This window comes from Diplodia corticola, assembly GCF_001883845.1.
Source record: "Diplodia corticola strain CBS 112549 chromosome Unknown scaffold16, whole genome shotgun sequence".
NCBI lineage: Eukaryota > Fungi > Ascomycota > Dothideomycetes > Botryosphaeriales > Botryosphaeriaceae > Diplodia > Diplodia corticola.
The window spans coordinates 73,147-95,578 of NW_017971495.1; the positions used below are offsets into that span (position 1 = coordinate 73,147).

At 58.2% G+C, this 22,432-nt stretch overlaps 8 protein-coding genes across 8 annotated transcripts; 4 read left to right on the forward strand and 4 right to left on the reverse strand.

The window, feature by feature from the left end:
- Positions 1-4,282: 4,282 nt before the first annotated feature.
- Positions 4,283-4,630, forward strand: BKCO1_1600023 (uncharacterized protein; the record flags this gene model as incomplete). Its single annotated transcript, XM_020271471.1, has 2 exons — positions 4,283-4,379; positions 4,434-4,630. 2 exons carry the CDS (start codon positions 4,283-4,285, stop codon positions 4,628-4,630), a joined length of 294 nt encoding a protein of 97 aa, XP_020131800.1.
- An 861-nt stretch (positions 4,631-5,491) lies between these two features.
- Positions 5,492-6,298, forward strand: BKCO1_1600024 (nascent polypeptide-associated complex subunit beta; the record flags this gene model as incomplete). Its single annotated transcript, XM_020271472.1, has 3 exons — positions 5,492-5,537; positions 5,711-5,926; positions 6,045-6,298. The coding sequence occupies 3 exons, from the start codon at positions 5,492-5,494 to the stop codon at positions 6,296-6,298; spliced, it is 516 nt and encodes a 171-aa protein (XP_020131797.1).
- Positions 6,299-6,913: 615 nt separating this feature from the next.
- Positions 6,914-10,378, forward strand: BKCO1_1600025 (structural maintenance of chromosomes 5 smc5; the record flags this gene model as incomplete). Its single annotated transcript, XM_020271473.1, has 3 exons — positions 6,914-7,030; positions 7,086-9,952; positions 10,009-10,378. The coding sequence occupies 3 exons, from the start codon at positions 6,914-6,916 to the stop codon at positions 10,376-10,378; spliced, it is 3,354 nt and encodes a 1,117-aa protein (XP_020131798.1).
- Positions 10,379-11,191: 813 nt separating this feature from the next.
- BKCO1_1600026 (transcriptional activator) lies at positions 11,192-12,739 on the forward strand (the record flags this gene model as incomplete). Its single annotated transcript, XM_020271474.1, has 2 exons — positions 11,192-11,242; positions 11,327-12,739. The coding sequence occupies 2 exons, from the start codon at positions 11,192-11,194 to the stop codon at positions 12,737-12,739; spliced, it is 1,464 nt and encodes a 487-aa protein (XP_020131795.1).
- An 822-nt stretch (positions 12,740-13,561) lies between these two features.
- On the reverse strand, positions 13,562-15,529 carry BKCO1_1600027 (muc1 extracellular alpha glucan glucosidase-like; the record flags this gene model as incomplete). Its single annotated transcript, XM_020271475.1, has 1 exon — positions 13,562-15,529. One exon carries the CDS (start codon positions 15,527-15,529, stop codon positions 13,562-13,564), a length of 1,968 nt encoding a protein of 655 aa, XP_020131796.1.
- Positions 15,530-17,172: 1,643 nt separating this feature from the next.
- On the reverse strand, positions 17,173-18,302 carry BKCO1_1600028 (fmn-dependent dehydrogenase; the record flags this gene model as incomplete). Its single annotated transcript, XM_020271476.1, has 3 exons — positions 17,173-17,639; positions 17,697-17,952; positions 18,030-18,302. 3 exons carry the CDS (start codon positions 18,300-18,302, stop codon positions 17,173-17,175), a joined length of 996 nt encoding a protein of 331 aa, XP_020131793.1.
- An 81-nt stretch (positions 18,303-18,383) lies between these two features.
- BKCO1_1600029 (glycolate oxidase) lies at positions 18,384-18,674 on the reverse strand (the record flags this gene model as incomplete). Its single annotated transcript, XM_020271477.1, has 1 exon — positions 18,384-18,674. The coding sequence occupies one exon, from the start codon at positions 18,672-18,674 to the stop codon at positions 18,384-18,386; it is 291 nt and encodes a 96-aa protein (XP_020131794.1).
- Positions 18,675-19,325: 651 nt separating this feature from the next.
- BKCO1_1600030 (lipase b precursor) lies at positions 19,326-20,693 on the reverse strand (the record flags this gene model as incomplete). The annotated part of the gene is made up of 1 exon (XM_020271479.1): positions 19,326-20,693. One exon carries the CDS (start codon positions 20,691-20,693, stop codon positions 19,326-19,328), a length of 1,368 nt encoding a protein of 455 aa, XP_020131893.1.
- Between the last annotated feature and the right edge of the window lie 1,739 nt (positions 20,694-22,432).

Below are 22,432 nucleotides of genomic sequence, written 5' to 3' on the forward strand. Positions count from 1 at the left end.
TTGATCTAATTGACAAGCGCAAGCGGGGTCCGGGGGTCCGATTGCAATCTAGGAGGGGTCTTTAAGTTGATTAATCAATCGGCCAAGCTTGCGCTGGGATTGATTGATAGATTGACAATCCGCTTGCACTTGCTGCGAGCCCTGGCTATGCAGACGTGTCTAGATATTCGGTGCGATATTAACTCTACTATGCACTGAGCGAGTGGTGTTGTTGAAGTGAAGCGTGCCTGTTGCGAGTTTAGCCCTCAATGGGGCCCGTTGATGAATGAAGCGTTGGACCGTGACAGTTGAGATGACTATGCCTTAAGACAGCACTATATAGTCTCTATCTTCCGTGCTGTATTGCGTAGAAGGCCCTTTTTACGTACTTGGGGCTACAGCTTTGGCATTCACCGCTTGAAGTCGCCGAGACACAAGAAAAGCCACACAAAAAGGGGAGGGCGAAAGGGATGGGGTGCGCTGGATTGGACCTGTGCTTTCCCAGAAGTGCACTGGATGAAGCGTTCCGATTCGCCCGTGAGGCCGACGATGCCAGAGCATTGACGCTGCGCTCAAAAGGATATCGATTCGAAGCCACCAAGCTACCATGTGAACGCGGGGAACTCCATTTACCCCGTACGGTAGCACGTGGCGCATAACTAGCGTCTTTGGGAGCGAGTAAGGCCAAAGGCGCTACCCAGCAAACGGCGCACCTGTACCGTAGTCCTTCTCATAAAAAAAAGCCCAAACAGGTTAGCAACGGCCATGTCTTCTTTGTAACTTTACTCTATAAGTATGCGAACGTGAATCAAGGACCCGAGAGCTGTTTTACCTTACTTTCGCACTAGCTCCATTTTGGCTCATCGCTGAAGATCGAGGGCGCGGTCAAGTGCCTTGAGACAGTGGAGGCGATGTGGCTCCCAGCCTAACGGCGCCACCACGTGGAAGGAAGAAAAGGAGAGCGCGGCTGAAAACGAGCGGTTGGCTGCATGCGATGGAACATACACTACGTAGCCTTGTTGCACGCCATCGCAGATGGCCGAATCAGAGTCAATCGAGAGATGCGCAGTAATAGCCGGAACCCGGCTGAAAGGGAGGCTAAGGAACCGGCGGGTATGTCATCGGGAAATTCAAGAGCTTTTGCTTTTGCACATTTTATTTCTTTATCTCGTTCTGTAGATGCAGCACGTCAGTAGTACGGCGGAATGCGTGGCCAGTCTCCCAAGGCAGAACGAGAAAGCACACTACATTGCCTCCGGACGTACCACTCATCGTCCTGTCCGACGTCTAAATTTAGCGCCAGCAAGAAGGTCCGATGGTGGTGAGATTATTCCGTGTCCGCTCACCAGGGGCGTGCGGGCCACGCGCGCGTCAGGAACGGCAGCGTACAACGCAAGCACGGGCACTATTTGTATTCAGCTGACTTACCGGAAAGATGCTCGTAAAGATTGGCAGGGCTGCAGAGACCGTTCTGGACTCAGGTCCCGAAAGAACCGCGCATGTGTCCGGTGCCAGCCACAGCGACACTACTCCGGGAGAATACCTCTTCCGATGCATCACTCAGGAGACAGGATTTAGGGTCGAGCGACAGTTCGCATTGAGCTAAGACCGGAAAATATGGAGCAAAGACGATAAGCGACTAAATTTAGCCACAATTTCCCCCAGCATGTACCCTTTCGTCCCTTGTCCGGGGATCGAATAAACTCCAGGAACACCGGGAACGCCCTAGCTACTACACGCTAAGTTTTGACCGAGAGAAAGCAAATCGACAAATTCGCTGAGAGGATAACAATGATTCCTTGCAAAGCGATGAAAGCACCAGTGCCCCAAAACTTTACTCCGAGAGCTTGCTGCTTTTGGTTGCTTGACTCCGTTGCCCATGTTCCAGCCTGTATGTCTAGGACTTTTGTTCCTTGCACAATCTGATGGCGCGCGCGGTTGGTGCAGAAGAGCCTTTTCGGCTGTCATCTCTGGCCAGATGTAGGCCCAGAGTTGGAAGGTTGATAGATGATGGAAATTAAGGTCGAATAAGATTAAGGTTGGATATCGGTCCGTGGTGTGGCGATTAAGAATAATGGAGTAGTCGTAAGGTTATGGCCTGCCGACTGCAGCGTGACTCCACCACGGCGGATATGCAGGGAAGAAGATGCCGAGCAGTAATGGTTGCCGGAATAGGTGGTCGATATAGTCATACATGGCGTTGAAGGTCGAAGGTGATTAAGGTGACGTGTTCCTCGTATGCAGCTGGTATGGATGCTGCATGTGAGGAAGACAATTGGCAAACTGTTGTGGACAGACTTGTTAGCATGTGGTTGGCGGTAGGGAGCAGTGTGACGTGCTTACCATTAAGAGTACATGACTTATGAGGATCTCCTTTGGGACGAGAGCCAACCGCCACTTGTTTGGGTGCTGCCCCGGCGGTCCTGTGACGCTCCACTACTTTGGTAGCGGGTGGAGCTGTCTCGTGAAGACGAGGTGCGGGCGGACTGGTTGCCGGCAGAGCAGTAGGGGCAGTTCTGGCGCAGGTATTTGCCGTACCAGCAACCGGGAGCGCAAGTAGAGCCGGCCATTTTGACGGAGTGGTGGTGGTGTGATTAGAAATTGGCGAGGCGGTGGGGTGGGAAAGCGAGAGGGCGGCGTGTATTAGAGCAGTTGAAAGACGGGCGGGTATGAGCTGGTGGTAGAGGTGCGGCTCGGCGGGGGTTTTATCGATATCGTGACGGCCAGGAGATGGTGAGACGGCGAGGGGAGCAGGGATCAAGCCAGAGATGGGCAGTGACGCGAGTCCAGGAGACTAGTGCGGGTACGTAGGTTGCCCAGATTGCTGCTTTTGGGCGGTCGCAAGCCCGTTTGGCCGACGGCCGGGATCAGCTGGGTAGTCCGGGGGCGTCCGGGTGGAGATTCAAAGGGTTCCGTGCGGGAGGCCAGGCACATGGATCGCCGGAAGCGATCAGAGGGTGGCAGTGCTGCGCTTTTCTGGCTCGCGGACGGCGTGCGGTGCGCGATATATGTGCGCTCAGGCTGGCTCAGGCTGGCTCAGGGTGGCCGTCTTGTTGGGCCGGAGCGGGAGGGGCGCCGGGCGCTGGGCGCTGGGGGGGGATACTACTGGGCCGGGATAAGCTGCTGTGGTGTTGCGCAGCCACGGCTTCGAGTTGCCCCAGCAGGCGCTGACATTGCCACCACCTTCAGGCTAGACGGGTAGTCGGAGTCTGGCTCGCGGTGCGGGGGGCAATGCACCACGCACGGCAATGCACGCCCAGCATGACGGCGGATCGAGGCGGCTGCAGGCGCCAGGCCGGAGGTGGTGCTGCATGCAAGCGCGGGCTTACCGGCCAAAAGATGATGTCGCAGGCGGCAGGCTGAAAAGCAACCCGTTGACTTGGACGCGGCGCGGGCATCGGCGATGGCGATCGCGCGGTGCGACGCCTTGCGGATGCAGAAACATAGGGCTGGCCGGAGCCAGAGGTACACCGACCAGCAACGACGACCGACGACGACCGACGACGTACCACCGGCGGGCCTGGCAGTGAGGCGGGCCAATCGCCTGCGCCGCCGCCCTCCATCATGGCTGCCATCACCGCTGCCACACTGCCGGCGCCGCGCCCGCATCCACCTCGCCGCCGCCTAGAACGCGGCGATCGGCCGAGCACGCGGCGGCCAGAATTCAAATCGCGCGGCCATTATTCACGGGGCTGGGGCTGAGTGACTCCTGAGGCTCTGCACCGGCCTTGGTCCAGCGCTGGCCTGGTGGGGCGCGACTGCAGGGCCTGTGCCGGCCATACATACCGTCATCCCCAGGCTCCCCGGAAACCTTAATCAGCGACGCGACGGTTGACGCAATGCGTGCTGCAGCCTGAGCTGTGAAGCTGATGAGCCATTTCGCCAGATCGCCAGGCCAAGCCTCACCTTATTCGGCTACAGCCGGTGCGTGGTTTTTGCCCGCCAACGGCCACACGTCCACCTGCCAGAGCCATGAGGCAGAGCATCGCTAACCCGCCGGGGGCCGTGTTTCCGCTCACGATGCTCCTCGTGCCCTCCACCCGCTGCGTTAGATCAGCAGCGTGATTTACCCGACTCAGGAACGCCTTTTCCCTCACCCCCCCATACTGCCTTCCCCGGCTTCGTCGCCAGCCAGCTCCGCCTCACGTTTGCTTCACCGCTGGATGCTGCTGGTGTTGTCGTATCGCGACTATATAATCGCCGCGCGAAGGCTGTCTGCTGAGGCCTCAAGTGAGTCGATTCCAATCCACGGCGGATAGCATCCTCTTGCTCCCATCAACCTCTCACCACCCCCACCCGTTAAATGCCTCCTACACCTTCTATAATCCTGACGCCGGCTTCGTCCTCTTCTCCCGAGCAGGCTCGCAACGTTCCTCTTCTGAATCCTCACACCACAACGGGTAAGAAAATTAGCTGCAGAGCGTTGGCGCCGATCAGTGCTTATGTTGAGTTAGCTCGACGCCCTTCCACTGAGAACATCACCAATCAATACCGCAACCGCTACGCCCTCTACCTCGCTGCTCAGTTCAACATTAGCGCCGCCGCCGCCTTTGTTGAGATCGACGAGCAGATCCGCTTCAACCAGTCCAGGAAGTCTTCCGCAGTTTCCGAGGCTGACGTCCGGGATGTTCGAACTGGTGGTGGCTTTTAGCGTTTTCATTGTCGGCATGGTTGCTGCCGACCTGCACTTGGGCAGCGCCGGCGCAAAGAGAAGCATGGAGTACGCGCAGAAGGCACGTGGTCTCTGATTCACTTCATGTTTGACATGCCACCGGCACCTGGACTCTTTCGTTGCATTGGCGTTAGCTTGGGTCCTATGAGCATACGAATTCCATTGGCACTGGCCCGTGTTGCGTTCCAAGTGAACGTGTTTGACTGCTTGTAGAGGTGACAACATGAGAGCAAAGGGATCGTGTCTCGAAGAAGAACACGCATTGCGAGACAGCTGGACCGGTTAAGACTGCCTTCCCCGTGCGTATGGTTGTGATGAGCTGCCACGACGTGGGATTTGTGCGTTGCTTGCTGCGTTATGACATGCATCCCTCGCACAGCTTCTGTTGGTGCGTCGTCGCCAGGCGCATTGGGCCGGTTACCGCCGGGGGTGCATCGGGTGGCTTTCCATCACGAAACTTGTCGGGGCATTTCGATGACGGTGGCAATGCTACGTCTCGGGCGATCGGAGACTATGTTTCGTGCTGTGGTAAGGGCATGGCAGAAGCGTTGTCTTCGCCGCCCTCCAAGATCGGGAGACGATGGTGTTTTTGCTCGTCTAAGCGAGCCCGCACACGGCGCCGAATGCGCCGAAAGTTGAAACCATCACGAACTTCGCGACCTCAATACACCCGTCTCATCCTCACGCAAAGGTACGCTCGACCCCTGATACTGGCTCTACGCTCGCCCGCGATGCTCGCCGAGTCATCTTTCGCGCCCCGCTGCGTTGATTGCGACCGCTGACGCAGGTCCGCTTAGCTCCAGCCTTCCCGACCTTCCCCTCCACACACAAACCGCAATAATGGATCAGGCCAAGCTCGCGCGGATGCAGGCCTCTGTGCGCATCGGTAAGTGAAGTCCCCGCTAGGAACCGCCCCAAATTGCTTTCGCCACGCAACATCGAGGTTCGAGAGCTCCGCTGACTCGATGACGTGAATAGGGTAAGCTATCTCTGCTCTTCAACAAGACGCGCCCCCCGCTTCGAAGCGCCAAGACGTCATTCGGTGACTTCGCATTGGAGAACGGACCTGGGACAAGCTGCTGACGGATGATGATCGTGATAGAGGCAAGGGTACCCCGCGCAGGAAGGTCAAGAAGGTCCACAAGGGCTCTGGTGGTGACGACAAGAAGCTGCAGGGCGCCTTGAAGAAGCTCAACGTTCAGCCCATCCAGGCCATCGAGGAGGTGAACATGTTCAAGAGCGATGGCAACGTTATTCACTTTGCGGCACCTAAGGGTGAGTTCCAGATCAGCTGCGCTGGTCCCTTAGCTCTGGATTGGCGTCATGCCGGGATTTGAGCTTGCGGGGTTGAGTGGTGTCGATTCCTCAAGACCATTTTTAACGCTCTACGCAGTCCACGCCGCCGTCCCGGCCAACACCTTCGCCATCTACGGCAACGGTGAAGACAAGGAGCTCACCGAGCTTGTTCCCGGTATCCTGAACCAGCTCGGCCCTGACTCGCTGGCCTCCCTCCGCAAGCTCGCCGAGAGCTACCAGAGCATGCAGAAGGAGAAGGGTGAGGGCGAGAAGAAGGAGGACGAGGATGACGATGACATCCCCGACCTCGTTGCGGGCGAGAACTTCGAGGGCAAGGCCGACGTCGAGTAGATGCACAACCCAACAGGCCAGGAACGAAATTTAGGACATGGAGCAGAAAAATAGTTATCTGCTTGCGAGGTTTCTTGTCCCGATGCTTTGCAAAAGTCAGGCTTCCACGGCGATGGAAGGGAAATAGCAATCTCATCCTATTTCGATGACCGCGTATCTTTGGTGCGGTGCACGTTTGATCTGAAGTGTGAACAAGAACCACAAGTTCAAGAGCAGCAGAAACGTCGGATGACTGACAGCCAAGCTCACACGGGCGCGGAAAGGAAGGCATGCGCTGAGTTCTAGAGATGCAGACTACGTATCGGGAATGCATGACAGTTACTATATCATCCGCGGTAACCGAGAGCGTCCTTCCTGAGTGCTGGATTATCCAGAACGAAAGAACATCTCATGATGTTTGTTGAGGGGTGCATGCAGCACAATGTGATTGGGCCCAAGTCCTGGGGATCTTATCTTATCTGAGCCTTCCGTCGGGGCGCACGTCCCCCTGCTCACCACGCGGCGCGCGACTGTCGCGTCCTCGGAATCTCAACGCGGGTCGGCAAAGCATCGCTTCCACTTACAACCTTTGACGACACCGCGCCCATTCCTCAGTTCCACCTGCTCGCATGCAACATGGCGCGTCGCCGATTGAGCTCCGAATTAGACGAGGATGAAGACGGCAACGACAGCTATGTTTCACAGACGCAGAGAAGTGCGAAGCGTCCCAGGACTGACGACGACGTGTCTGAGGTGCGCTTGCCTTTGGCCTCACTGCCGGGTGACATAGACTAACAAACGTCTGAAGGCATCCGATGATCCTGTCCTCCCAGACAGTTACCGCTCACAACCTCGCCGTGGAGGCAGCAGCAGTGACGATCTTGTACCGCTGAAGCACCAGCCGGGGTCGATCGTCCGTGTCAAGCTCACCAACTTCGTGACGTACACATCCGCCGAGTTCCAGCTTGGTCCCAGCTTGAACATGATCATCGGTCCAAACGGCACGGGCAAGAGTACGTTGGTCTGCGCGATCTGTCTGGGCCTCGGTTGGGGCCCTCAACACCTGGGACGTGCAAAGGAACTTGGAGAGTTTGTCAAACATGGCGCACGCGAAGCTGAGATCGAGATCGAGCTCTCTGGAGGCCCTCAAACCCGCGACAGGAATCCCATCATTCGCCGTCTGATCCGCAGGGAAGGAAACAAGTCGTCCTTCGTGCTCAATGAGCAACAAACAACCCATAAAGAAATCATTCGGCTGTGCAAGTCTTTTTCGATCCAGATTGACAACCTGTGTCAATTCCTTCCCCAGGACCGTGTCGTCGAATTCGCGGCATTGAGCCCGGTTCAGCTGCTCGAACAGACGCAGCGCGCCGCAGCGCCTGACTACATGAACGATTGGCATGACCAACTGAAGGCGATGAGGAATGAGCAGAAGACCAAGACTGCTACGCGCGACAATAAGCACGAATTTTTAAGAGGACTGCAAAACAAACACAACTTGCAGAGGGCCGACGTGGAACGAATGCAAGAGCGCCAGGCTCTTACGGACAAACTCCAGGCGTATCAAAATATACGACCTTTTGTTCAATACCGAACCGCACAGGCCACATTTAAAGAAGCCAAAAAAAATTTCAATGATGCCAGATTGGAACTCAGGGAACTTCAGTTAAGGGAACAGCCGACCTTGGATGCGCTCAGAAGGAAAGACGAATATCGCAACCAGGTCGAACAAGTTGTACGGCAGCGGACAAAATTGGTCGAACGGATGGAGCGTAACGCCGAAACAGTTCGTCAGCGCATGGACAGTATGCAAGCTGAGATCAATGACAAGGACACATCCAAAAATGCGGAGAAGAACGCCAACAAGGACAGGGCGCGTCAACGCGATAGCCTCAAACGGGAAATCATGACCATCACGGAGAAGATGAACAAAGGAACGCCTGAGTTTGATGCTGCGGCGTTCAACGAGAGAAGCCGAGAGAAGCAACGCGCATCGCGCGAGCTGCACATCGAGAATCAGGACTTGAACCGACAACGCGATGAAATCTTGCAGCGGATTCGTAGACTGGATGCGCAGAAGCAAGAAGTCGAGAGAGATGTCCAGAGCCTACGGTCTCAGGCTGGACAACAGTCCAACAGACTTAAGAAGTTCTCGATGGATACCTGGAAAGCCTGGGATTGGGTCCAGAAGAACCGAGATCAGCTCACCGGCGAAGTTTTTGGTCCGCCCATCGTGTCTTGCTCCGTCACAGACCATCGCTTCTCCGACGCCATCGAGTCCTGTCTACAAAAGGGTGATTTCCTCGCCTTTACTGTCAGCAATCGTCGGGATTTTGCCACTCTGAGCAAGACCTTCCAGAGGATGGGTCTTAACGAGACCCATATCAAGGAAGCCATCAGACCTCGTGACAGTTGGAAGCCTTTGATGTCGAGCGATGGCTTGAGGCAATATGGTCTGAGCGGCTGGATCATCGACTACCTGAGCGGACCGGACCCAGTACTGTCAACACTCTGCGACAGTTTGAGGCTCCATCAGTGCGCTGTGACTCTCCAAAACCACAGCGATGAACAGTTTGAACGCCTCAAGGCTAGCCCCATTCAACGATGGGTTGCCGGACAACGTACGTACCAAGTGTCCCGCCGACGCGAATACGGAGATCAAGCGGTGTCAGTCACTAGCAAGCCGATCAGGCGATCAGGGGTCTGGACAGATCAACCTGTGGATATGAGCGTCGAGCGTGAACACCAGAGCAAGATCCGTGAGATCGGTCATGACATACATGATCTTAACCAGGCAGTCGCCGAATTGACAGAAAAAATCCGGGCGAACAAGGAGACAATCAGTCAGCTCGAGAGGGAAAAACGAGACATTGACGAACAGAAGCACGAGCTGCAGAGGCTCCGTGGCGAGTTCGAGGGCTTGCAGACGAGGAAAGACACGTGTGAGATTAACCTAGCGCAAACCACGGAGGCGCTGAATAAGATGGCGCAGCGGCTCGAAACGATCGATGCGGAAACCGACGAGCTCATCTTGAAGAAGGGCCAGCTTGCAATCGACTACGCTAACTCGGTCAAGTCGCTGCTCGAACTCCATCACGGCGTGTACGAGGCTGAGATTGTACTCGCAGAGGCCAAGTCGGAGTGCCAAATCTGTGATGAACAGAGCAAGGCCATCAAGCGGGACATCGCGGACCGTGAGACGAATATGCGAAGACTGAAAGCAGAGTCAGATCAATGCAAGAAAGCAGCACAACGGTTGTCAGAGGAGGTCAGCCGTATCAACGACATGAGAAGCGACGAGGAAGCAGCGCTCGTTGAGCACATTGAGACAGTCATCTCCCTCGAAGACCTCGAGGCGGAGATTGTCATTTTCCAAAGTCGTTTGACTCTGCTCCACGGCGGCGATCCCAATGCAATCAGAGACTTTGAGAAGCGTGCAAAGCTGATTGAGGAAACCGAGCAGAGACTGCGCGGTCTGGACGACGAGCTTCAAGAGCTCCAGGACAGGATTGAGGGAGTCAAGTCCCAATGGGAACCAGAATTGGACGGACTTGTTCGACAGATCAGCCTGGACTTCTCCAACAACTTTAGCAAAATTGGATGTGCTGGGCAAGTCAGCATCTACAAGGCAGAAGACTTTTCCGAGTGGGCAATCCAGATTCAAGTCAAATTCCGGTAAGCCGTTGCCACGGGGTTCACAAGACAAGAATGATGCTGACCGGGCTCTACAGTGAACAAGAACAGCTCTCGATTTTGGACTCGCATCGGCAGTCTGGTGGCGAGCGTGCGGTGTCGACAATTTTCTACCTCATGGCCCTGCAGTCTCTCGCTCGCTCACCTTTCCGAGTGGTCGACGAGATCAATCAAGGAATGGACCCGCGCAACGAGCGCATGGTTCACGAGCGCATGGTGGATATCGCGTGCCAGGAACACACTGCACAGTATTTCCTCATCACACCAAAGCTTCTTCATGGCCTGAAGTTCCATCCGCGGATGACAGTGCACTGCATTGCCAGTGGAGAGTACATGCCAAGCGACTACCGCGAACTGGATTTCAAGGCTCTGGTAGAGGTAGCATTGAGGGTGAAGGGCAAGGCCTAGTTGGGATAAAGGCCCATGTCGTGGCGTTCTGGGGAATCATGGTTTGATAAATAGGGAGTTGAGGCGTCTAGACCAGAGGAAAAGCTGCAATAACACATAATTTTGAGACTTTTGTCTTTGTCGGATCTTCCGGACGATACCGATCAGTGCCAGTAGGCGCCAATCGAGATTTGCAGATGGTCGCGTGAGCGAGGAAACGTGAAGCGTCGCAGGACTTGGAACTGTGGCACTGTGGCTAGTGCCACTAATGCAACCTTCCCGAGCCGGGCCATCTCTCGTAAAGTTGACCCTTTCGTTGACACGAATGTCCACGATCCCAACCACAGCCTGCCCGCTCTCGTACCGCGCTCCTCCCCTTCCCCAGGCGACGGACTTGGGCAGCTGTGATCGCCGCGCACGTAGACGGGGAATGCTGACGCCGCGCCACCTCGCCTAACGCCGTGACGGGCTGTTGAGCCCAGCTGCAGATCCCCCGGTCACGCAGGACTCGCTTTCACCTGGCACCTTCGAGCTCGACCTCGGAACACACCCTCCTTCCTCTAACCCCAAGCGCGACACTGTCCACGTCCCGCCGCTGGATCGCGGACCCCGGACCGCCAATCGCTATCAAACGCTCGTTGTCCCCGATACCGCTTCCGCTTCCGACTGACAAAACACTCGACGCCACGATATACGATACGACCCGCGCAAGGATTGCCACATCCGCCGCGGCGACAACCCTCGGTGCTTGCCCCTACCCCAGCGCACGTGCGACCGACTGGCCGGAGAGACCATCGCATATTCCAGTGCTACTACGGGCGGGACAAAACCACCATGTCCGAAGACAGCAAGGCCCAAGGCCCCGGCCTCAGCTTTGCGGACATTGTGAGCTCCCCTCCCCTCTTGGCGCAGTCATTGGGCGGCCATTTTTTCGCGGCGCGGGCTTACTGACAACGGCAACCACGCCAGGCTGCGGGCATCGTCGAAGACTGCCTGTACAACATCATCCACGACATCGTGCTGCAGACGCACCGCGAGGAGAAGCTGCAGCGCATGCAGTCGGCCGCGACAACGGCAGAGCAGGCGGCCATAGCGGAGCACCAGGAGAACACGGACAAGGCCACGGCGAAGGGCACGTCGGCACCGCCGGTCGGGGGAGGAGGGGGCGGCGGAGACGCGGCGCCGGCGACGAGCGTGCGCATCGACACGGGCGCGGCCGCCTACGACAACGGGCGGGTGACGCTGCGCGGCAACCCGCTCAAGACGGTGCCCGAGATCGTGTGCCCGCACTGCAAGCTGCCGCGGCTCAAGCACCCCATCGCGGGCGTCGGGTCGCGGCTGCCGGACCTGAGCAAGAACTACTGCACGCGCCACCCGTTCGTCAGCCGCCAGGGCCACGACATCTACAACAACCCGTTCCCGACCGACATGGCCAAGACGAAGAAGGAGCGCGAGCTGATCAAGCGCCAGGAGAAGGACAACACGCCATCGGCCGGCGGCGGCGGCAGCGCCGGCGGCGGCAGCCAGCAGGGGGACGACTCGCAGGAGAACAGCCTGTCGAAGCTCGCCGCGGGCGGCAAGCCGGCGTCGTACATTCCCTGGCACACGTGCCCCAACTGCAAGCGCAGCCTGCTCATCACCCGCTTCGCCCAGCACGCCGAAAAGTGCCTCGGCATCTCCGGCCGCCAGAGCAGCCGCAACGCCATGGCCAAGCTCAGCTCCTCGCAGGGCGCCGCCAGCGCCGCCGCGGGCAACACCCCGCTGGGCAGCAGGGTGGGCACGCCCAACCCGGGCAGCCAGGCCGGCAAGCTTGGCTCCTCCAGGAAGGAGGCGGCGGCGGCGGCAGCGGCGGCGGCGGCGGGCGATGGCGATGGCGACGACGATGGCGGCGGCGATACGCCCAAGAAGATCAAGAAGAAGAGCAGCTACGTCAAGAAGGCCGACCGCGACCGGGGGGACCGCGACCGCGACCGCGATCGTGACGGCGATGGGGAGAGGCGCGAGAAGGGTGGCACGAAGATCCTGAAGCTGAAGACGGGCGGCAGCGGCGGCGGCGGTGCCGGCGGCTCCTCGTCGAAACGGCCGCCCAAGGAAGACAGAGACAGGAAGGAGGGCACGCCGATGAGCGGCGCCGGCGGTAGTAAAAGGGACAGGGAAAGGGACGGCGACGGCGGCGGCGACGAGCCGGTCCCGCGGAAGAAGCTCAAGCTGTTCAAGACGGAGAGCAACGCCAGCGACTTGACGGACAGGGACGCGAAGGAATCGGTGTCGTCGTCGACGACGACGAAGAAGAAGCTGACGACCTCGATGACGACGGCGGCGACGACGACGACGGAGGACCAGTCGGCTACGGCGGGGAGCCCGGCGAGCACGGCGAGCTGATTTGGGTCTTTCTTTTTTTTTTTCGCGCTCGTCTTCTTTTTCTTCTCATTCTTCTTCTTTCTTTACCCCCCTCCCCCTCCCTTGTTTGGGCTTGGGTGGTTTGGTCATCATATTTCTCTCCCTGTCCGGATCATTCGTCCCTTTCTTGTGAACTTCTATGCACTTCTGGGGGGAAGACTCGTTCCCCCCCAACCCACCCCTTCTTCTTGGTCTCTTGAAAGACCTCTTGTTATTGTTTTTTTTTTGGGGGGGATGGATATTTGATTTGAAGCGGCATTATGGGCGTTGCTACTGGACGTGGGTTTGTTTTGGTTGGTGGAAGTAAAGATACCTGTGGCATCAACAAGTAGGGCCCACCAACGATTGATTTCTCATTTCTTTCTCGTACATGCGTCTGCTCTATCGAAGGAGAAATGGAACAAGTTCGTTATATCAAAGAAGCTAAACTCATGAAGCGTTTATCATGGTCTCACATACATCGTTCACTTGGTGGTACGAGCATTCAGAAGATATCACGCACAAGGTAATCAACATGAAAGGTTTCGAGAAAGAAGAAGAGAAAGCATCTCGCTGCTGATTTTCAAAGGACGCGATGCGGCTGGGTGTACATATATTCATGTGTCCCCCGAACGAGCAGGACAGAAAGTTATATATACAGAGAACAACTCCTCGAGTATGTACCTGAACTAGTAGCACGAGCATCGCTTGTCCTCGTTCAGTTACTTTCCTCGTTCCATTTCAAAGATTTTCCATCTGCCTTTTCCCCCCCTTCACAACACCAAAAATCACTCATAGACAAATCACTCCGTTTTCCCATCTCCTCTAAACGTAGACGTACTCAACGGCACAGGGGCCGTCCTCCTCCTCGGTGGAGGCGCCATCGACCGACGACGACGAGGTCGCGTCGGTATCGGTGTTGGAGGTGCCCTTGTTGGTGCCGAAGCCAGGGAAAGAGGTGGGCCAGGCGGCGCCGGGGGTGAAGGAAGGCCAGTTGCCCCAGCCGCCGGTGGCAGTGGTGGCGGCGGCGGCGGTGCTTTCAGCGACACCGGCGGCCTCAGAGCTGACGGCCGCCGTGGGCGCGACGCTCGTGGCGGCGGCGGTGGAGGGAACGTCGACCTGCGTGGATGAGCGAGTCTGCGTCTGGAGAGTGGTGGGGGTGGCCGGGGCAACGGGGGTAGTGGAGGAAGAGGCCTCCGCAATCACGCCAGCGGCCTCGGTGGTGGCCGACGCCTCGGGGGTAGAGACGGCGCTGGAGGCGGCGCTGGAGACGGCGGCGGCCGGGGTGCTGGAAGAAGCCTGGGTTACGGCCGAGGACGCACCTGCGCTGCTGCTGCTGCTGCCGTCAAGGGACATGCAGGCGAAAGACATCTTCTTGGAGGTGGAGGTGGAACCGCCGTAGGAAACGGCAGTCGAGACATCCCAGGTCATGGAGACGTAGGGCCAGCAGATGCGGCCGTCGCTCATGGTGACCATGTCACCGGCAACGTAGACGTCAGTGGCGCTGAAAGCGTCGCCAACCTTGGCGCCAGTGCTGTCGACCTGCTGGAAGAAGGTGCCCTGGAACTCACCCATGCAGCCCATGGCGATGACGGGGCAGACGGGGTTGGCGGCCTCCTCCCAAGTGACGAGGGCGTTGGCCTCGCCGAAGGTGGCGACGTGGGCGTTCTGGCAGTCGTTGTCGCCCTGCTTGATCCAGTTGACCTGGCTGTCGCCATCGGTGGAACCGACGGTGGAAGTGGCCTGCTCACCGGCAAGGGTGCTCTTGTCGCTCATGACGGAAATGGCAATGTTGCGGTTGTTGGTGCGGTTGGTGACGTGAGTGTAGCCGTCGCCCATCCAGTCGTTGATGACGACGTCCTTGGCACCGCGGGAGACCCAGGAGAAGATGTACTTGGAGGAGCTGCCGAAGCGAGCCAGACCGCTGAAAGAGCCGGACATGCCGCCCATGGGCTCACCAGAGCCACCGTTGGTGGTGTTCTCGTTGGAGATCTTCTGGCCGGCAGTGGTCATACCACTGGTACCGGTGTTGAGCCAGATGGCACCCTGGTCCTCAGCGCAGATGGAGGCGAAGGGAGCAGCATCAGCGGCCTCGAAAGCGATACCGGTGTTGTGGCTGCAGCCCCAGGAGCTGGAAGCACCGTCGATGGTGGACAGGGTGCCGTCCTCCTTGACGTACTCGATAGAATCGCCAAAGTGGCCGGAAGCATCACCAGAGTAGTCAGTCACGACGAAGTAAGCACCGTACAAGCCAGCCTCGGCAGAGTAGACGAGGTCTCCGTTCATGTCAGGGGAAGCAGAAAGACCATCGGCCTCGTGGACACCGGGGCCGCCGAGCCAGGTCTTCCAGGTCTGCTTGCCGCTGGTATAGCGGTAGAGGACAGCGACAGGGGTGTCGGAGGGAGGGGCGTTGGTGGTGCCCGAGGGCATGGCCTCGTTCACAAGGATGGCGAAACCATCGTCGTGAGCGACCAGACCACCGGCCTCCTTGGCACCAGAGACAGTGACGGTGGTGCCGGTGGCGGCAAAGGTGGTGGGGTCGACCTGCTGGACGTGGACATCGGTCTCACTGCTGTCGAGGTAGGCAAGGTAAGCACTCTTGCCGTCGGGCGAGACGGCAAAGGGAGTCCTGCGGTGGTGAGGGATGCTGGTCCAGTAGGCCTCCTTGACGGGACCGAACTCGAAGTCGAGGGCCAGGGTATCGACGTGGGTCTCGAGGTTGGACTTGGTAAGAGCTGCGGTGGTGCTCTGCACAGCAGAGAGCAGCAGTAAAGCGAATGAAGGCGCCAGCATGCTGGGCAGATTGCAAAGAATGACTGTAAAAAGAATGGATAGCGAAGTAAGTTCGTGCCGAGCCAAGTGGGAGCGGCTGCACCGCCGTATATGTATTCTGCGGCTACTTCATCACGCAGTACGAGAAGCAGGACCCGGCCCTCAGTCCGGACATTTGTGGCCCCGCGGCACAGGCACAAGGCGTGTTTTGTTTTGATGGGCTTCGGCGGGGGTTTGTCCAAGAGAGGCCGCGGTCCTTACTCGTTTGAAACCGAGCAGGGGCGCGGGGCCGGGAGATCTCGTTTCAAGCCTGCCTTACGGAAACAGGCCGTCAGTGCGCGCTTCATCGACGTTCTGTTGATGGCTCGCCTGCCGCTTGCTGGCGGTGCGCCGACCTGTTCGGGTGACGGGCAAGAAGGGCAATGCAGCTCGAGCGGCTGCAGTGGCAACTCTCGTCGAGATGCGTGACGTCTGACTGGGTGGCAGCGCCACAGCCTGGAGACCAGTGAGGGGAGAGGGCCTGTGTAATCTCCGCAACGGCCATGTCAAGCGGCGCCGAGAAACGGTGGATGCCGGCGTTGAGCGTGTATCGACCGGACTACTGCTGCATTTCTGCTGCTGCTCAACCAGGATGTGCCGCATCGGTGCACCATGGGTACTGCTTAGACTGCAACGCGTGTACTGTGTACAATAGAGACAGGCGTGTAGGGGGCCCTGAGCCAAGCGGCAGCGGTGTAGGAGCGGGGGCGGTAGCAGACAAATGACGGCACGTACATGGCGACCAGGTACGGCGGCAAGGCGGCGGCAGAGAGGGCGGGTGTCGGGTGGTGCAGGAGGTGCTGGGCGCTGGTGGGCGCCGGTGGGCGGAAGGAGGCGTGACGGACGGGGCGCGTCGAGGCGGGCACCGAGGGCAGGCGCGAGCCGCACGCGAGCCGCATCCGAGCCACCGGCCAGGCTCTCCACCGGCCAGACTCTCCAAAAATAATTAATCAGGGCCGACTTTCCAGCACCCCAGCAGCCGCCCGGTCACGCCGGGTTGCCGAATCCCGGCATCCCATCGCACCATGGCCCACTGTATCCGACTCCGCATGGCCCGCCGGCTGCTCTCCTGCGTCAACACCATCGCGCCATCCTCTCACGAACCCTCCCCTATCGACACACCTCTCTCGAATCCCCCCATCTCTGGCCCCGCTCGAAGCCGAAGTAGCCGTTGCTATTCTGTATATTGCGCCGGCTGCCTCCACTCATGACCTCTCTGATCTCGTCTATCTCGAGCCAGCTACTCAGGACTGCACGGCAACCTCCGTCACTCACCGTCACCCCGCGCCCCTGTAAATACAGTGTTCGTATCTGATTATTGCAACGCATCTCTTCCTACCTGCTTAGGCAACATTCGCCAATCATTTCGCCTCCGTTTCCCCACTAACAAGATCTGAGCGAAGAGCTTAATTCTGCAGCTTTACTGTGGTGCTCTGGATCGATCGACATATCTGATCTGGCTTCCAGCGAAGGCTTGGCCAGCAATCAGCTGCAGCAGACCGACCTCACACAGGTATCCCACAGGCTCGATTGGACCGTTGGTTTTTTGCTATTGCTATATGCCGCACTTGCGGCCCTCTGGAGCTGCACTCATCTATTCCAGAAACAGATGCTCTCTGCCGCCCTCAGCTGCTCGACGCCCTATCTCCTGGATACTCGACTTGTCTGACTACGCCACGATTGCAGCCCGCGATATTCTGGATGCCAGCCAGGCCCATGCTCTGGTCTAGATCAGCAAGGATGCCCTTCATCACATCGCGCGCCCCGGCTCTACCGGAAATTCCAAGCCCGTAAACCCACGGTCTGCCGATACACACAGCCTTTGCCCCGAGCGATAGTGCTTTGATGACATCGACCCCCGTCCGCACACCGCTGTCGAACAGGACCGTCAACTTGTCACCGACTGCCTCGACAATCTCTGGGAGCATGGTCAACGAGCCAATGGCGCCGTCGAGCTGGCGGCCACCGTGATTCGAGACGATGATGCCCTGTACTCCCGCTTCAACAGCTTTGACGGCATCATCGGGGTGCTGGATGCCCTTCAGAATAATCGGACCGTCCCAATTCTTCTTCAGAAGCTCGATTTGATCCCCTAGGTTCCCTTGTCAGCTTTCCGTCCCGGCCCAAATCTTCCCTAGGTAGGACTTACAGGTATGCGCCACACCCGAGAAGCAGATCTTCACCCACTCCCGCCCCGCAGCTATGAGGTCTTCCTCAACCTCTTTTCCGTAATTCTCCTTGAACTTCCGCCTGAATACCGGATCCGAAAATGCGACTTCGCACCCAATGCCCTTGACGAACGGCACGTACGCCTGATCCAAATCCCACGGTCGCCATGCCATTGCCCATGTATCCAGCGTTACCACAAGCGCGCTGAATCCGTTGCTCTTTGCACGATGGAGCAACTACCCACGTGTCATTAATCAGCTCCCAAAATCCCGAAAGACAGACGACTATGCAAAAGAAAAAATAACAAACTCACAGATGCGGTAATCTCATCATCGTGCGGCCAGTACAGCTGGAACCACCTCTTCCCCGCGGGCCCGTTCGCCTTGGCCACATCCTCAATGGTGGACGAGGCGGCGGTGCTGAGGATATACGGCACCCCGATCTCGGCCGCGACCTGCGCAACGCCCGTCTCTTTGTCATCGTGAAAGATGCTCTGCACGCCGACGGGGGAGAAGAGCAAAGGCGTATCGTACCGCTCGCCGAAGAGCTCGACCTGCATGTCGCGATTGGTCGTCTGTCGCAGCATACGTGGGATGAGCTACACAAAACGGCCCCACAATCGTCAGCTCAAACCGTACTGACATGGCAGGGAAATGAAAAAAAACGATCAAGCATGGGAGAGGTGGAGCGGAGATAGACTTGCCTTCCACGTCCTGAAGGCCGCGCGGTTCGCGTCCATGGTCGCGCGCTCGCCCGCGCCGCCCGCGATGTACCGGTAGCTGCGCGCGTTCATGTCGCGCTCCGCCTGCGCCTCGAGCTTGTTCGGGTCCGTCGTCACGGCGGGAAAGATGTTGTGCAGCATGCCCTTTCCGTATATCTCGTTCTGGTACGCTCCGTACTTGCGCGCTCCCGCATCGTTGGGGGCGGCCGGTACGTTTTGCGCCATGCCGGATGCCATGATTGATATCTCTTTTCTTTTGTCTTTTCTCCTTCTTCTTACAATCGGTCTCCTGTTTTATTGTGGTTGCTGATGGTGGGGTTGCGGCTTGCCGAGACTGTGGGGAGCAGGGACGGATGGGTCAATCAGACAGGAGGATGATTGCGAAGTAACCGGATGTCCTGCTTTGTATGGGAGATCATGGGGATGTTATGAATGATTCAGCTGTGGGGTATCTCACCTCGGCAGATCGTTGGCGCTGCGACTATGTGCGGAACAGGGAGTTGCTGCGCCCATCACTGCCTATGACGTATGATCTGTCCGGATGATTTGTCACGGGGAGCTGAAGGAACGCAGGGAAGCTTGAGCTCTGGCGCAATGTCACTACACACAGGTGTGGAGCTCGCGTAGGGAACAATGTCCAAGATCGCCCTGTTGGGCAGTTTTGTTCCCCTGCTCTCTCCCTCTTTCCCTCTTGATGTGTGATTGGAGTCGTTCTGGCATATGCCCTAACCTGGATCTACGACCGAGCAGGACATCAAGTCTCCTGTCCATGGGAAGAAGGTACTCCAAAAAGACCATGGGTTTCGAGTTTGGTCCATTAGCGTGCCGAGGAAGCATTGCCGTCATACAACGAGCTACAAAACATCCAACATTCCCCCCTCCCCACCTTCACGCAGCCGCATAGGCCATCAACCCAGGCTCCACCAACCCCCTATCCGGATACGTCAACAGATTCACAGCAGAAAGCACCAGCACCCCCTCCGTCCCCAAAAGGTCATCCAACCCCAACCCGGGCGCCAGCGCCGTCGCGCACACACTGTCCAAATCCAGCCTGTCCACGCTCCCGGGACCGTCGTGCGTCAGGGCGTCGACGACGAGCGCGTACGTCAGCGGGTTCGCCAGCATGCTCTCGTGAGTGTACAAGCCGGCAGCAGGCCCTTTCCCCGCACACACGACCTGCGGGACGGCGTTGGTGGCGCCGGCGCCGCGCGCGTCGCCGACGAAGGCGGACGCCGCCGTGCCCGCCGACTGCGGCTGCACGATCTCGTCGAGGAAGCCGGAGAAGACGGACGTGGTGGGCACGTACGCGTCGGCGCCGCCCGCCGCGCGCAGCGTCGCCACGAAGCGGCTGGTGTATTCCTGCTGGATGACCGAGGGCGCGCAGGGGCCGAGGCCGATGCCGCCGCCGCTGGAGAGGCAGATGGCGTTGGCGAGGACGGTGCCGTGGAAGTCGGCGCTGACGGGGATGAAGTCGCTGACGGTGGGGCGGGTGGACGGCCAGTAGGTGAAGGCCCATTGGGTGTCGAGCCCGCCTTGCGACCAGGAGATGATGGAGACGTTGGCGCTGTTGGAGATGCCCGAGATGTAGTTGATGGCGTAGGCGACGTGCTCGGCGTTGGTCTGCGCGTCGCGCAGCAGCGCGCCCGGCACGTTCAGCCACACCGGGTCGGCGAAGGCGACGTCGGTCAGGAGCTTGCGGAGGTTCGAGGCGAAGTTGATCCCACCGTAGGCGCCGGTGCCCGGGACGAAGATGACGGGGGGTTTCTGGCCGTAGGTGAAGGCAGGAGGGATGTATATTGCCTGGCGCAGCTGCTGCTCACTGAGGGAGTAGGGTGCATCAGAGGGCGATTTCTGGGGATATATGGGTGTTGCGGGGTCGCGGAGGTTGTTGTTGGTTTGCGAATTCTCGCCGGTGGTGAGGATGCCGAGGGCTTCGTTTATCGTCATGGTTGTCAGGCCTTCACTGATCTGGTTTGCCACGTTCTTGTAGATGTTTGTTGGTGTTGCAGAGTAGACCTGCTCGAGCCGAGACTGTGCTTCCTCGACGCTGGTTGGCTTGGAAGCCGGTTGGACCAGCTTGAGCTGCGACAATATGGCAGTAGGGTCTGTGAGGCCATCGAGGGTGGTCAAAATGCCGCTCAGAAGTTGCCTTTTGTCAAGCTCTTCGAGTCCGTTCTCAGGCACGGGAGCTGGAATGGCATTGGCGCGATGGAACAGAAGCACACTAGATATGAGACCAGCATTGAACAAACGCATTCTGGAGATGTTTGCGGGAACAAAACCTGGGGTGAAGCGACAGTAAGGCTCGATTCTAGGTATATAATAACACGGATACATAGCAGCGGGGAATTGTCGGCATTTCCATAGCCAAAAGACAAGTCAGCATGCAAGAAGGATTGAACTGGCTAGGATATGGTACGAGATTGGGATTGGCTCTAAGCTAAAGGACGCGTCAAGTCCAATGGGGCTGGCAATCGACAATATGCTTTTGTTAAAATGCGGCATGACGTGTGTAATAATATCCAAATGCCAATTTGATGACAGTGGGATTCGCTTGTTTGCGGGGCAAGAGAGCGCGTAGGCAGCCCGCCTTCACGTTTTTGGGTAGATCGTGGCCAGGATAAATCAATAGACAGTCAATCCTCCCCAAACCGGCGTAGCGAGACGGCTGCTCCACGCAGGGAGTCCGGCGAGATCTGGCCAGAGATACGTGGCGATGGTCGAAATAGCCAGGGGTTTAGCGCTTCAGACCGTGGCATGCCCGCAGCAGCGCTGTCGTCCAGAGATAATCAAGGTGATGGCAGAGTGCAGCTGGTGTGGCCGATGGGAGCGGAGGCGGGAAGCCCCAGAGCTCGGACTGTAGAGCAGATGGGATGGGCTGGCTGGGCTGGTGGGGAAATTTTTGCAAGGAGTTCCATGCGGCTGGAGTACGGAACAGCCCATTTGGATCACGGGGTGAGCGACGATCGTCAGCGATGGACGCACCGTTGGTGGTGATGGCGGGGTGCCGAGGTACATGGATGAGGGGGGAACAAGAAAGCCGCCCTAGAATGCGGAGGCGGCTTCTCGCACATGCTGGCACGGACAAGAGCCGGGCACCATGTTTGCGTGCGGGAGATGAGTGTGGGATGAGCGTGGAACGGATGTGGGATGGAAAGCTTCGGCCGGCGTTTCAGAGGCGGCGCCGCCACCTTTGTCCGCCTGACTCGCACCCGGCGGCTCCTTCCTTTCAGCTTGCCTACGTGCCTACCTCTTTCCTTCCCTGCGAGCTGCTTTGCCCTCCCTATGCTTCATCACACATGTTGCACCCTGTCTTTGCCCACACGTCTCAACGAGAACTTGCACCTGCATAGGAATCCGCTTCCCTACACCGGCCATGGCTACTCATAAAACCCTATGGCGGTCGCGATGGCGCCGCGCCGGGTTAGATTCGCCCTTCAGCCTCACGCCCCTTCACGCCTCCCGTCTTCTCTTTCCTGTCCAGTCACCCGAGAGCTACGCTTGACTCAATGCTTTGCTCTCTTGGGCCACTCTATCGGCCACGCCGTCCACGGCTGTTCTGGGCGCCATCTAAACGGCAGTCGCAGGAAACGGCTTCCAAAGGGAACATGCCTCAAGCGCATTCCAGACCTCTATCACGCTCCTAGCGGCTTGGCAACCAAGCCTGTGTCTGACGCCCTCGACGTGCTACACCACTCCCCTGTGGGTCTCGGCCGCCGCATGTCTACTTTCGATCCCGCACAGCCATTCCTTCAGGCCCCTTCCCTGTACTGACTTCCATTAATGCTTAGCGAGCACCCAATCCGTCCTTCAACACGGCACTTTCCTCCACCGCTTCACACAACCGTTGGCGGTGGCATATCTAGAGTAGAATCTGGACTTTGACTTTGTGGCAACCGGCGCTTCTCGCGCCCCCATCCGTGCTGAGGCTGAACGGATGGCCTGGTGGGCAGACTCTCAAATATAGCCGACTCTTTGCACAACTGCTCGCGCCG